We start from the raw sequence: 14,236 nt of genomic DNA on the forward strand, positions 1-14,236 counted from the left end.
TTATACAACTTTCCCGCATACGCCTATATGGGCTGCCATTCAAATCCGGCGGAAGAAACGGAAGAAGAAGAAGAAGAAGAAGAAGAATAATAATAATAATAATAATAAGAACACTAACGAAAGCAATAGGTGCCTACGCACCTACGGTGCTTGGCCCCTAATAATAATAATAATAATAATAATAAGAACACTAACGAAAGCAATAGGTGCCTACGCACCTACGGTGCTTGGCCCCTAATAAGAACACTAACGAAAGCAATAGGTGCCTACGCACCTACGGTGCTTGGCCCCTAATAATAAGAACACTAACGAAAGCAATAGGTGCCTACGCACCTACGGTGCTTGGCCCCTAATAATAATAAATGTAGCTGCAAGCAGCAATTAAGGGGCCAAGCACTATTGGCCATAATGTGTCGCTGCTCCAGGTGTTTTTGAGTACTTTCAGGGCATGGGGTTGAAGATGCATACCATGTTTTGTAATGATATGTGAATGTGTTGGTAAAATATAGCATTTTTGGCCAAAAATCAAAATGGGCGACGCCCAAAATGGCTGACCTGTGAAAATCAGACATCATTCGACTCGGCATGCTCTGCCGAATGTAATGAGACCAGTTTCATGAGTTTCGGACGAAAGGTTGAGACGTTATAAGCCAAAAAGCAAGTCTTTAGTATCTCCGGACCACTAGGGGGCAGTGCGCCGAAACTCCGCAATTAACCTCAGACCCTAGTTGTCATAACACACACCAAGTTTGGTGTGAATCGGTGAATGCGTTACAGAGATATTGCCTCAAGTCCATTTTTGCAAGTTCTACGTTAAATTTGATCGCAAGTTAAACGAAAACGGTTGGTCTAATCAACTTGAATTCCATAACTTTTGGTTGGCATGGTCTGTAGATCATGTGATTAAATTTTGGTGAAAATCGGAGAAACGGCCTAGGACGAGTTCGATCAACTAGGTTTTTCGAAAAATTTAAAATAGCGCGAAAAAATTCATGACGGAAAATGACGTCATAGGGTGTGTTTGAATCGGACTGAGCCAAGGAATCAGAGGAAAAAAGAATTTTGATTGTAGCCCATTCGGTTCAAAAGTTATGATGATAAACATACGTGAAAGTTTGGACAAGTGGTGCTTTCGTTAGACTTCATAATTGGCCTGGTTAATGTTAATACTGGCCTCTATCATTGTGCCAAATTATACAACTTTCCCGCATTCGCCTATATGGGCTGCCATTCAAATCCAGCGGAAGAAACGGAAGAATAATAATAATAATAATAATAATTATAATAATAATAATAAGAACACTAACGAAAGCAATAGGTGCCTACGCACCTACGGTGCTTGGCCCCTAATAATAATAATAATAAGAACACTAACGAAAGCAATAGGTGCCTACGCACCTACGGTGCTTGGCCCCTAATAATAAGAACACTAACGAAAGCAATAGGTGCCTACGCACCTACGGTGCTTGGCCCCTAATAATAATAATAAGAACACTAACGAAAGCAATAGGTGCCTACGCACCTACGGTGCTTGGCCCCTAATAATAAGAACACTAACGAAAGCAATAGGTGCCTACGCACCTACAGTGCTTGGCCCCTAATAATAATAATAAGAACACTAACGAAAGCAATAGGTGCCTACGCACCTACGGTGCTTGGCCCCTAATAATAAGAACACTAACGAAAGCAATAGGTGCCTACGCACCTACGGTGCTTGGCCCCTAATAATAATAATAATAAGAACACTAACGAAAGCAATAGGTGCCTACGCACCTACGGTGCTTGGCCCCTAATAATAATAATAAGAACACTAACGAAAGCAATAGGTGCCTACGCACCTACGGTGCTTGGCCCCTAATAATAGGAACGCTAACGAATCCAATAGGTGCCTACGCACCTATGGTGCTTGGCCCCTAATAATAATAGGAACACTAACGGATCCAATAGGTGCCTACGCACCTACGGGGCTTGGCCCCTAATAATAATAGGAACGCTAACGGATCCAATAGGTGCCTACGCACCTACGGTGCTTGGCCCCTAATAATAATAACACTAACGAAAGCAATAGGTGCCTACGCATCTACTGTGCTTGGCCCCTAATAATAATAATAATAATAACGCTAACGGATCCAATAGGTGCCTACGCACCTACGGTGCTTGGCCCCTAATAAGAACACTAACGAAAGCAATAGGTGCCTACGCACCCACGGTGCTTGGCCCCTAATAATAATAGGAACGCTAATGAAAGCAATAGGGGCCTACGCACCTACGGTGCTTGGCCCCTAATAATATTAATATGCACAGTTTTGCTATTACTGATCAGCATAACTGTCACAATTACTAATGGAATACGATCGCTGGTTCTCACTCACAATAACTCATGGACTACAATTTCGCCATTGTTGGACTAAATATTCATACATACACTACGGTCACACTCACACCTGCTTCCTCATCTAGACTGATTGCTCGCACCACCTGAGGATTGTGAGAGACTGATTGCACACCCTACTTAAGCCACACACTCACCTATTCAGGTTGCCGAGTCTTGTTGATCTTTAGATGACATTACAACGCGGTTTCCTTGTCTTGTTTTCCCGTGTTTTGACATAGCCCTGTTTATCCAGTTCTCCCTGTCTGCCACCTGCCTCTGACTATCTGCCTGTTATTCTGACTTCGACTCTGGATTGCCCTCATATATCTGTTTGCCCCTGCATTGACCATTGCTTGCCTGACTACGAATAAACCTGCATTGTGGATCTTACCCCAGTTGTATGTGTCATCCCCCCGTGGTTACAATAACAGAGTAATCACGCTTCATTACCCAACCAATATCAATCAGTGTTAGGAAAAAGTTAAATGTTAATCTAATGTCATTTTAAAAAAGTGTTACTTAGTTACATTTTAAGGCATTAGTGTAGTATGGTGGCCGGGAAGTGCAAAACAACATTACAAAGTTTAAAACACTTTTATAAAGCTCGAGACTAATTTACATTTTGAAAAACATTTTTACCTATCATCAGACACAATTACATAGGAAAAACAATTTTACAAAGGACGAAACAAATTTACATTTTAGAAAACAAATTAACAAGACGCAAAACACTTTTACAAATCCCGAAACAAATTTACAATTACAGATTCCCTGCGGAAAGGGAATGTACCACACCCCGGAAGTGACAATGAATGTACCACACACCGGCAGTGACCCGGAATGTAACACACACACTGGAAAATATCAATGATATCCAGCTCGTGTGTGACTTTGTACACAGGTTTTCACAAGTCTACAACTATAAAAATCATGGTTTGACTAACTGCGATAAAATAAATTAGAGCTATTCTGAGAAAATATCAGCATGAGAGAGTGCATAGAAACATGTAAATGCAAGTACATGGAAACAATTGAAGCACGGCATATGTTGACTGTTAAAGATACCAAAACCGATCTTAACCTGTACACTGGAGTAGCTCAGTTGGATGAGTCGGTTGGTACTCGTGCAGAACCTTTTGACTTGGGTTCGAATCCCGTTGATGACAGGTCAATTACATTTATTTCACTGACACTGACACTAAGTGAATAAGAATCTTTATTCGGTATGGGCATGTTTTGTTGCTGTGAAAAAGTGACGAATCTGCCAATCTGCAAACGTGGATAGTTTGCACATTTGAAAAGGGGTCTCAGTTAACACGGACAACAGTTAAACCATAACACCGGCTTCCTTCAGTTTACTGTTAAGAGTCTTCAAGCAGAGGTTTACACAGTGTAGACTTGACATAATGTTCACGATTACAGCGTACGAGTGGATCTCGTTAAAATATTGAACACATTGATGCAGCATGTCTGGCGCAAGGTCTGGCGTTTCCGTCTGGTCCGCGTCCTTTATAAACTCTAAACACCGACCATACGCAAAGTAAAACCGTGTTAAGCTGCTCATGTGTTTGCCACAAAACGGGCAAAACAACCCTCGACCGCAGTCCATGTTTGGTCACCATAAACTTTGTTTACACCATGTACTCCACAGCGCGAATTTACCGCGCTCACCAGCAACAACAACTTTCCCCCGCGTCACTACCGGTGTGTGGTACATTCTACGTCACTTCCGGGGTGTGGTACATTCCCTTTCCGTAGGGAATTTGTAATTGTAAATTTGTTTCGGGATTTGTAAAAGTGTTTTGCGTCTTGTTAATTTGTTTTCTAAAATGTAAATTTGTTTCTTCTAAAATGTAAATTTGTTCCTTTTAAACTATGTAATGTTGTTTTGCACTTCCCGGCCACTGTAGTGTAGCCAGAAAAATACCTAAAAAGACATAAATTCACAGTTATTACCATGAAAACTGGTTAAATTTTGGCATGGATAGCACACAACTTAATAGGCTATATAACTTTTTTTATAATTGTCATGGGTAAAAACAACGATTTATGTTATCAAAAGTGATTTTTTTTCGTGATACGTCCGGTTGGCTTTTTTTAAAAACGCCATCATAAACCATTAGGCTATTATGCCTACCAGTCATTTTATTTATTTATTTAGCCTATTTTAATAACTTGTTTTCAGGTACAAACATTAGTTTTCAAACTACATTTTCATTTTTAGGGCCATGAGCTACAAGTCAAAACAAAATCGATATGCTTACTTAGAGCTGGGCAATATGGCAAAAAAAAATTATCATGATAATTTTTTTAATATCAGCCGATATTGATATTTATCTTGATAAATGTAAAATCTTTATATCCATCAATTATATACGCAGCTGATTTAACACATTTGTGCAGCTGATTTAACACATTTAGTGAAATTATTTAGCTGTCTAACAATATAAATAATAAAATGACACGTTTACATTTAAGGTTTAGTTATGCTTGCGCTGAGACGCATCCACGCATTACATAATCAAGTTAACCTTACTTATGCGGTCACCCTCTTGACATCCCATATTGCGGGTCGCATAAAACCTTGTTATGTGCATATCTCCGATATATCCGCTCGTGTTTTAACCAACTTTGTCTAACAGACTAGCATGAATAGGTCTATGCAGACTCTCATTTTACAAATCGCACATCACAACGAAAACATGCGGGGAGCCAGCCAGGGAGCCTCTCCATTTACACAGCAAGCTTCTGCACTCCATCCAAGTTTATTCTTCCGAGGTAACCCAAGAAATCTATCAGTGCTGCGAAAAGACTGTCAAGTTTATGCTGCTCAGACCGCGCTTGGTTAATGTATTAAAATGAAACTGAAAATAGTTTGATGGATTGTTTTGGCACTAAAGCATATAGCGGGCTTGTGTTAAAGCGCTTCACCTAAGATGTTGTTTATGCTGTAGATAACTGACCAACAAAATAAACATCAAAATTAAGTTACACATTATACAAAACAAAATTCGTAACGAAAAGATAAATTTTCAAGGAAATATGTTTAAATTTATTTAGTTTGTGTCAACCTTAAACAACTGCGGGTGGATGATGCTTCGCTCTGTGGAAAAAAAAAGCTGTTGCTGTTGTAAACGTCTGTCATATATTTGCTGCATTTTTAATATGTCATTGTTTTAAAGATTATGTCTTGAGCATCTGATTTCTCCTCTGTGATTATGGCCTTTAAATATATAAAGGCTGGTTCTTGTACCGTCGATGAGAGACAAAAGTGGTATTACAGATTTCAAAACAAATATTTTAATATTAAAAAGGAAACGTAAGACTTGACATCAAAAGATCTTATTATTGTCTTAACAAATACCCTTAAATGATGCAGGCTGTAGTTTACAGCAAGCATCAAGTGTTCATTGAGATGTGATTGAGATTGTGTCGTCTGTCATATCTTTCGTCTGTCTTTTCGGGGGGTTTCTCTCGTAAGGCACGGCTTTCGAAAATGATGACATGAGACTCTGCTGGGTAGCCAACACTTGTTTATGTCTGTAATTTCTTAGCATCTTCATAAGGGTGGTCTTGTTTTACATGGTAAAACAGGTCGTGGTGTTGCCTGCTTTTGATGATACGAGTCGTCTGCACAGTTTGCGGTGCACGTTGCTCTGTTTTGTGTTGGATAGCGAAAAACTAAGTAGCTCATAAAGTCTAGTGACGTTTCTTGTCACCGATGTCTGTAACTCTGACCTTTTTTACCTTATTTCTTTCTTACTCCTTTCAGTGCAACTAACACTATATGGCTGTAAACTTGTACGGCGTGCGGCAGTCAGAAGGGCAGGCTGAAAAATGCTTGCCAACGTTACGCATAGTGCGTAAATATTATTGAGCAATTATCGAACTGTCATTATCGTTTTATCGAAAAATTGTATATCGTGATAATTATCGATATCAAATTATCGCCCAGCCCTATGCTTACTGTATTTTAACTGTTAAATAGGCCTCTGCAGTATATTTTCTGGTGTTTAATTTTGCATGAGCAAATAGCAGTATAGCCTAAATTACATAGATTTTTAAAAAAGATTATCATTTAGCCTACATGCAGCGCATGTGAAAGGTTGAGAGGCAAATCCACTTACGCATTATACCTATTTAATTTATAACACTGTAAACCTGACTTCGCAGGCCGAGTTCATAAACTCAAAAGGTGTTTTTTAAGTGTCCTAACTTGACTGCTGCTGCATAATGGGATGTTTCTTTACACAACTGTAAAATTAAGCTTTAGCGATTGGAAAATGAAAGCAGACATTTAAAATGGTTCTGCATTTTATCAATTTTAGCTTAAATTTAATAATATTAATAATGAATATAATAAATTAAAATATAAATAATAGTGTAGATTACTGTGGGACTGTGCAGTGAACTAAACATTTTTATTAGGCTACATGTGCCCTAACTGAAAAACTAATGTGAAATTGACTGGCAGTTGCGTTTCTGCTAAAATTAATTTAACGGCAGATTTTTTTATTTTCCTTTAGAGCTCAAGAGAGTTGTGTTTAAATAATTAGTTAACCAGAACATAAAATTAATTAGGCTGCTTGTCTTCATGTCACCCACTATTCCAGTTTCTCCCATGTGAGTTTAGAGAGCGTTTCCACCGCCATGTGCGCGTTTTAAAGGCTGTAGCCAATATATGGGCACACGCTGACCTGAACCAGACGCTGACCTGGACCAGATCTCTGGACTATAGACCTAGCTTTAGTTTCACACTTTTCATAGTTTAATTGCTATTTCAAATTATAAAATATATATGGTTGAAGGTTATTAATGACAGAAAAAAAATTCAGTTTTGTGTGTACTAAACTGGGCAATGCCCCCTTTTAACCTTTATACTTTTATAAAGAAGCTATGTTCAAGCAGACTGTAATCTGAAAAGCAAAGATACTGTGCAAGCACAGCTACAGGAAAAGAATTTAAAAAAGAATTAAAAGAGCAGCCTTTTATGTAACTTACAGTATGACACGAGGTGTCGGCTTGCAGCGAGTTTTGCTAGTTGACAAAACTGAAGTTGATGTAATATGATTATGATCGTTTGCCTAAGTATGGCTTTAGAAGCAGAAAGGATAGATAATAAGGCAGGGAGATAAGACTTCATAACATTAATTCTCGGCCTTGAGTTAAGTCTAAGATTAACAGATAATACTATAAAACACATGTATATTTTGTCAAAATTAATTGTTTTTCAGTTACATTAAGGATTTATTTCTGTTATTTATTTATATTAATTACAATAACTATTATTATTATTATTGTTATTAGTATTATTATTATTATGTTATTTATAATAACTATAAATATTTTTAATAATTCCAATTCGGGTTTTGTCCATATTTTACCAGAAGTTAGGTATTAACTAGATGTGACCTTCTAGAACCATACTAGACTACTAGACTACCAACTACACTTCTATAAACCAACTATTTAAAAGCTTGAGGGAGGAGGGGGCGTATATGGGGTGATTCGCCCAGGGTGTCATTCAAGCTAGCACCTCCACTGGTTACAAGATCATGTTCTCAAAAGTCTTGTAAACAAATAATTTGTGTGTGTTTTTATGGAGTTATTCAGTGACTTTTATGAATCAAAATGAGTTTTTCCCACCTGGAAGATCCACAGGAGATTGTCTGTAAAACTCTTGTTGCTCCTGTCAGTCTCGTCTCCTGAATCTGCTAACTCGTATTCAACACTGTTAACAAATAAAACTACTGTAATAATACATTTAGAGGTAAACAGATACAGATATAACTATATAAACACATATCAACTATATATAAACAGTCCATGTGTGACCATTAATGTAATTTAAAAAAATACCTTTTGGCAGATGATATTGTTTTCTTACTAAAGTTTAGTGGATTACTCATTGACAGGGTTTCTGCTGTTTTATGTGCCTGGACTTTACTTCCAATCAGCCCATGTGCTCCTGATTGTCTTTTTGTAGCAAAATGAGCTCATGGGGAATTAAGAATAATTGATAATAAGTTATGAATAATTATTTATAATTTCCTATGAGCTCATTTTGCAACAGCTATAACTTTATTCACTCTTCATTGCCTCTTCCTAGCTATACTAATGTGTGTGTGTGTGCGCATGCGTGTGTTTAGTTTAAGGGTGCTTCCACACCTGTGAATTGATTCAGTTGTTCCGAAACAGGGATTACAAATGTTACATTGTTGCTCTTTGCTCTTGGAGCGATTCGCTTTCACACTGCAAAGTTTCTAATCGGACCAAAAGAGCTAAAGCAAGTCACATGCGAGTAAACTCTCCTTACATTGGTCAGAGTGTCAGGGTTTATTTTGCAGCATCCCGCTAAGCTGTCAGGAGAGGTGGTGGTTTGGTGGTGCTTGACATGGTGCGCGTGCGCAAAGTGTTTGAGGAGAGACGCGGTGGGAACAAGTGTGCCGCAAGCCTGCATTTGAGTGAAGGTCTCGGCCGTTAGATCGCCCCCTGGGGGCTGGCTGCAGTACAAGTCATAAAGCCCGCCTCCTCCGTGTTAATGAAGGAGACTTGAGCCCAAATAAAAAAATTAATTACACTTGCAATAAAATGTCCCGAACGATGGTTCTGGTCGATTAAGGCACTGGTTATTGTGCTGAAATAGGTGCAGATCTTCATTTTTGTAAACAGTTTGTTTTTAGCAGTAATTTAATGCTGGGCGTGTCATCGTGATTGACAGCTGTGATTGACAGTTTCTCAAAGCGCGGCGTCTGAGCTTCGGCAGAAGACTGAAGTGTTATTACTCGATTTCTGTGATATTTTACTATGACAAAATGAGTTCAGCAGTAAACTACAGTTTCTGACATACATGATCTGGTGGAACACTGTTTATTCGCTAAGGTCAGAGCTTTATTCGGGCTTTATTAGTTTGCTAATACACGCCTAGCCACCCAGATAGCAAAATACACTGGGGCCAGTTCTTGCCTGCCGGAGACTTACCCCTCAGACTGACTACCTCTGCTGGACCTACTCCGGATGCCTGGACTCACTGCCCGATTCCAGCCTGAGTCAATTGAGCCAGATGCGGCGGCCGAGCGAGCAGGCGCTGCCGCATGCGAGCCGGAATCAGCCCGCGACGCCGCGACTAGGTTATGCGCTGATGCCCGGAGCTGGCGCGATTGAATCTTCATTATATAAAACCCTCACATTTGTTAACGTTATTACACCCATTTTTGTTGATATAACAACAAACGCATGCTACTATGTGAACGCAAAGTGTATCACTGAGTTTAACCTTTGAATAAAGATGCAAACAGCATACAGCAATTATTTAAATAAAGGACAAAATAAATAACAATAAACCTGTATCGACAAGTATTAAATAATAATAATAATAAATACGAAAATGACAATAAAACTGCACAATAAAATAAACCCATTTAAGTACGGGGTATACAGGAGATCGTTAGCAGTAATTCTCTTTGTGTTTAAATAATAATCTCCACATTGATCTCCTGTAAGGTTATTTAAACTTGCTTTATAGGACGTCTCTGCATTTTAAGTTTTGGCATGTTATTAAGTGATCTACTGAATTTGCTGTTATAAATCATTATAACGTTCTTGAAATCGAATCTTATATAACCTAATAGAGCTGTAAATGTTAGATATTATTTATTTACATCATTTACTGTTGGCGTTTTATTTGAACACTCCAGCTAACATTAAAAAGAATGTAAATTCCTCGTTGCCAGATATAATGAAGGCATCGAATAAACCAAATGAAAACGGAGGCAAAAAAATTAAATAAATAAACAATTCAAGCGAAAATGAATAAACAATATACTAGTGATGTTACAGCAGATAGACGTTGTATTAATAGTTCAAAGTTTTTTTTGCACAAATTGACAAATTGCAGGGTTGGGATGTGTAAATATCCTGTTGATATTTAGTAATCTTGCTGTATTTATCTTCTAAACGCACGATTGTTCCCGCATGGTAAATCGTTATGGTGTGTAGGCTATATTTTGGGTTCTGTTGATGGCTAATTAAAAATAAAAACCTTTCTAAAAATGTATGTGTTGTTTATATGTTATTGTTCATATTTTACAAGTGTTATTTCTACCCCTATGAAGATAACAAATACCAACAACAAATATAACAATAAGAGAATATATTATTTGTGCTCATATTCAGGCTAGAGTGTATAAAAGATCGTTTATTTCTGCAGTCCACCATGTATTTCTTTTATTAAAGTTTAACAGCTTACATCACACCGTTTTTAAACCGTATATTATTGTGTTTTTTTAATGTAAGTGCTTCTATTTACATCAGTGAGCGTTTGTTATAGTGCAGACACCGGCAGTCGAGTGAGAAGTTCGGGGGGCGTGGTTGATTTTACATAAAGCGTTTGGTTGGAAGCTCGACTCCGCTCATTATCGCGGCTCCTCCTCTGGCTCCATCAGACAGTCCTTCTGCGCATGTCTGGCTCCAATTTCAGCAGTCTTTTGCGACAGTTTGTGCCCGTCAAGCAGGCGTTTTGCCCTCAAGGCGTTCAATGGCAAAAGGGGCTGTTATTTTGTGCCATATTTTTTACAGTCATTGGGTGGGAAGGGGTGAGAAGGGTGCGCGACGATGCCTATTTGAGGACCAGGAGATCATCACTCGTTTGCGGGCATCTGGAGACTCTCAAAACTTCCTGCCATACTCATAATTCTCTCTTCATATAGCCGTAAGCCTATTACATATCCATAAAACTAAGGTTGGAGGATTCTATCGATTCTGCGATATAAAAAGATTTTTTTTTTCCTAAGAAAGTATCGATTTTTTAGTCGCAAGTATCGATACATACGTACCCTTTAAATCACCATGTTGTTTACCCCCGTTCGCATTGCAGGAAGAGCGATTTGGTCAGCCAGCCACTAGTGTTGCGGTAGAGCAAGTTACCTGTATTAACTTTACAGACGCAGATGTCTACCTCTTCCTGTTTACCAAGGAAAAGCGTAGATATTCAGAGAATGGCGGTGAACATAAATCCAGCACCTGCCTGCTTAAAAGCAGATGTGTGGGAGCACTTTGGTTTTTTTTTAAAAAAAAAGGAAAGCAACGACTTAGATAAAAGCATCGCGCTTTGTACGCTATGTGGCACTAACGTTAAATACGAGCGCACCTAAAACGTTACCACCCGGACAAGTTAATACTTACGGAGGACCCAAAGCAGCAGCGGCCGCTTGACCTAAAACAAACTACGCTGGACATCGATGGCGGTTGTTCCCACAAATTTCCATCTGCCTCACCAAGGTCGCAAAAAATTACAGAATCCATTGCCTACTTTATTTGTCAGGATTTGAGACCGTATTCAGTGTTGGAAAACCCCGACTTTAGGCGCATGGTGAACACGATGGAGCCCCGCTATTCTATTCCAACCTGCGAACACCTCACCAAGGTTTGCATTCCCTGGCTGTACGCTCAGACAAGGGCGTTAAAGCCTCCCTGGCCAGCGTAGAGAGAGTTGCCCAGACGTGCGATGTCTGGACCTCGCGCACAACTGAAGCATATATCACCATATATTGTGAGTTTCTTCAGACGTAGCACCACAGCCAACCACATGCTGAAAGAGAAACAGAGGCTTCTACAACTACCAGAACACAAGTTGACGGATGTAGTTACCAGATTAGTGTGTGGTTACTTTTCAATAGTTTTTGTTTTTTTTTATTAATTATTAATTACATTATTAAATTTGTTTAGTCTTTTATGTAAAGCATCCGTGCTGTCTATAAATAAAATATGCATGCAGCCATCAGAGGTATGGCAATGGTACTTCGAGTTTAAAAGGCAAATCCTACATCATTTTAAAATAGATAAATATTAAATAGTTTTAAAAGCATAATTAAATACTATAATGTTAACAGGTTTAAAGGCATATTTAATAAAGTAATTAAAAGATGTATACAATAAAACTCATGAATTTAATTTCATGTTGACTTAGTCACTTTGGAGTGTGGATGAAGAGGGCACAGCAAATGCTCATGCTGATGATGAGGGGATGGCATCTAAAAAAAGATGATGAAGACGCTGTGGATGAAGGAGAGCAATTCATGGAAGAAGTGAGCAGTCAAGGTCAGTAGTATTACCCATTGTTATCCAGTGCAGCGCACTGTGTTGTCTGAATTTCTGTGTAGGAATTATGGAATGTGCTTAACTAAAAAACATATAAATATAATATATAAATATATGTTTTATTTTTTGTTTGTTTGTTTTTATTGTTTATTTATTTGAAGGTCGGAATCCAAGGCTGTCTTGTCCACTGGCTGCCCTTCTTGGTGAACGATACGGTGGTGGTGCAGCACAAACCAAGAAAAATACTTAAGTGGACGAGGCCAAGGACCAGATGACCCGCTACAAGGAGGCGGACCTCCTGGAAGTGAAAGAAGATCCACTGGTCTGGGGGAAGGAGCACCAGTGTCAGTATCCACTATTGTCACAACTAGCTAAAAGGTACCTCTGATCTTGAAGACAATGTAGATCACTTGGTCTGCAGTTATGTGGAGAGGAGAGTTTGTTTAGTGTTCACTTAAGGCCTTAAGCTACTTTGCTAAATTGGGTACAATTTTATTCAACTTGAATTAATGTCTGGCTGCCACGGTTTATTTTTTCGGCTGGCTAGACTGGCTACCTCACATACGTGTAGGCTTACAGGCCTTAAAATACTCTACCATGTTTTAAGTTAAATAATCTTAGTGACTTACAATTATTTGACGTTTTGGAGAAGACATGGTGCTACTATGTTTACTTTCATGGCAGCTAGACTTGCTACCTCATGTTTTTTGTCAAGCTAAAAAGATGTCAAAGAAACTGTTCAGAATAGGCCACTTGCACTTTAACTCTCCATTGTTAATTGCAAATTGCAATGTTGCACTTTATTTACTTTTTCAAAGGCTTGTAAGCTACAGTTTGCACTGTTTCAATAAATGGAACAAATTTTCTCATCACATCTTTTAATTAATTTTGTCCCGCATTTATTTTGCTAGCTGTCTGTTGTTAAGTTTATTTCAATTAATTAAATCCAAGTAAATTAAACACTCCCAAGATGTCACCAAATCACTTTGTCTCCTTTAAATCTATCAGAAAATTATGTAAGCGTATCGAATGATATAGAATCGTATCGAGTTATATCTAATCGCATCGCATCTTTGGGTAAATATTGTGATATATATTGTATCGTGAGCTGAACATCGTGTATCGCATCGTATCGTGAGATTAGAGTATCGCTACAGCCCTACATAAAACACTGTGATATAACAGCGCTCAGATCTGATCGCTTTCTCACTGCAATCGAACCGCTCCAGGGTTCGTTTCAATTGAGCTGAGACCACCTCATTCAAGCGATCTCGGAGCGATTACTTTGGCGCAGAACAGAGCGCAATTGCTTTGTTAACATATGCCAAACGAACCTCGCTAACTGGGCAAACGAGACACGTTCCGAAACAAAAGTGTAGGTGTGAAAGCACCCTAAGTGTCCAATGCAGATATTAAACCCTTAATTGTATTACACTTCAAATTGTTCATTATTTGCTCAAAACTGGAGTCCATAATTTTACCAATTTTAGCTATGTTCTAATTATTGTATTGTAAGAAGGTTATTTCTTATAACCTGGGAATTAAAGTTATATTTTGGATGACACTTGATGGTAAAAAAATAAAAATAATAAATAAAAATTAAAAAATTATAAAATATCTACTATAAATGTCTACTTTTTTCTTTTATTTTTAATAGCTATGTGTGTAGAGAAGTTCCTCTTCTTGGTCGGGTTATGTTTGTTCATGTTGTAATTATAGGCAAGGCTTCTAATATGTAAATATTTAAGAGTGTGTAAGTCAAAT

At 38.3% G+C, this 14,236-nt stretch overlaps 2 protein-coding genes across 5 annotated transcripts in view; one reads left to right on the plus strand and one right to left on the minus strand.

Annotated features, from left to right (window-relative positions):
* zgc:174653 overlaps positions 1-14,236 on the plus strand; it is a 954,986-nt gene that overhangs the window by 445,721 nt on the left and 495,029 nt on the right. The gene's annotated exons all lie outside the window — the stretch shown is intronic.
* LOC108183562 (NLR family CARD domain-containing protein 3-like) overlaps positions 1-14,236 on the minus strand; it is a 163,499-nt gene that overhangs the window by 124,199 nt on the left and 25,064 nt on the right. Inside the window, exon 7 of the mRNA XM_073947413.1 lies at positions 8,021-8,105. Coding sequence (XP_073803514.1) covers positions 8,021-8,105 — 85 coding nt within the window. The remainder of the gene's footprint in view (positions 1-8,020; positions 8,106-14,236) is intronic.

This window comes from Danio rerio, chromosome 4 (assembly GCF_049306965.1).
Source record: "Danio rerio strain Tuebingen ecotype United States chromosome 4, GRCz12tu, whole genome shotgun sequence".
Lineage (NCBI taxonomy): Eukaryota > Metazoa > Chordata > Actinopteri > Cypriniformes > Danionidae > Danio > Danio rerio.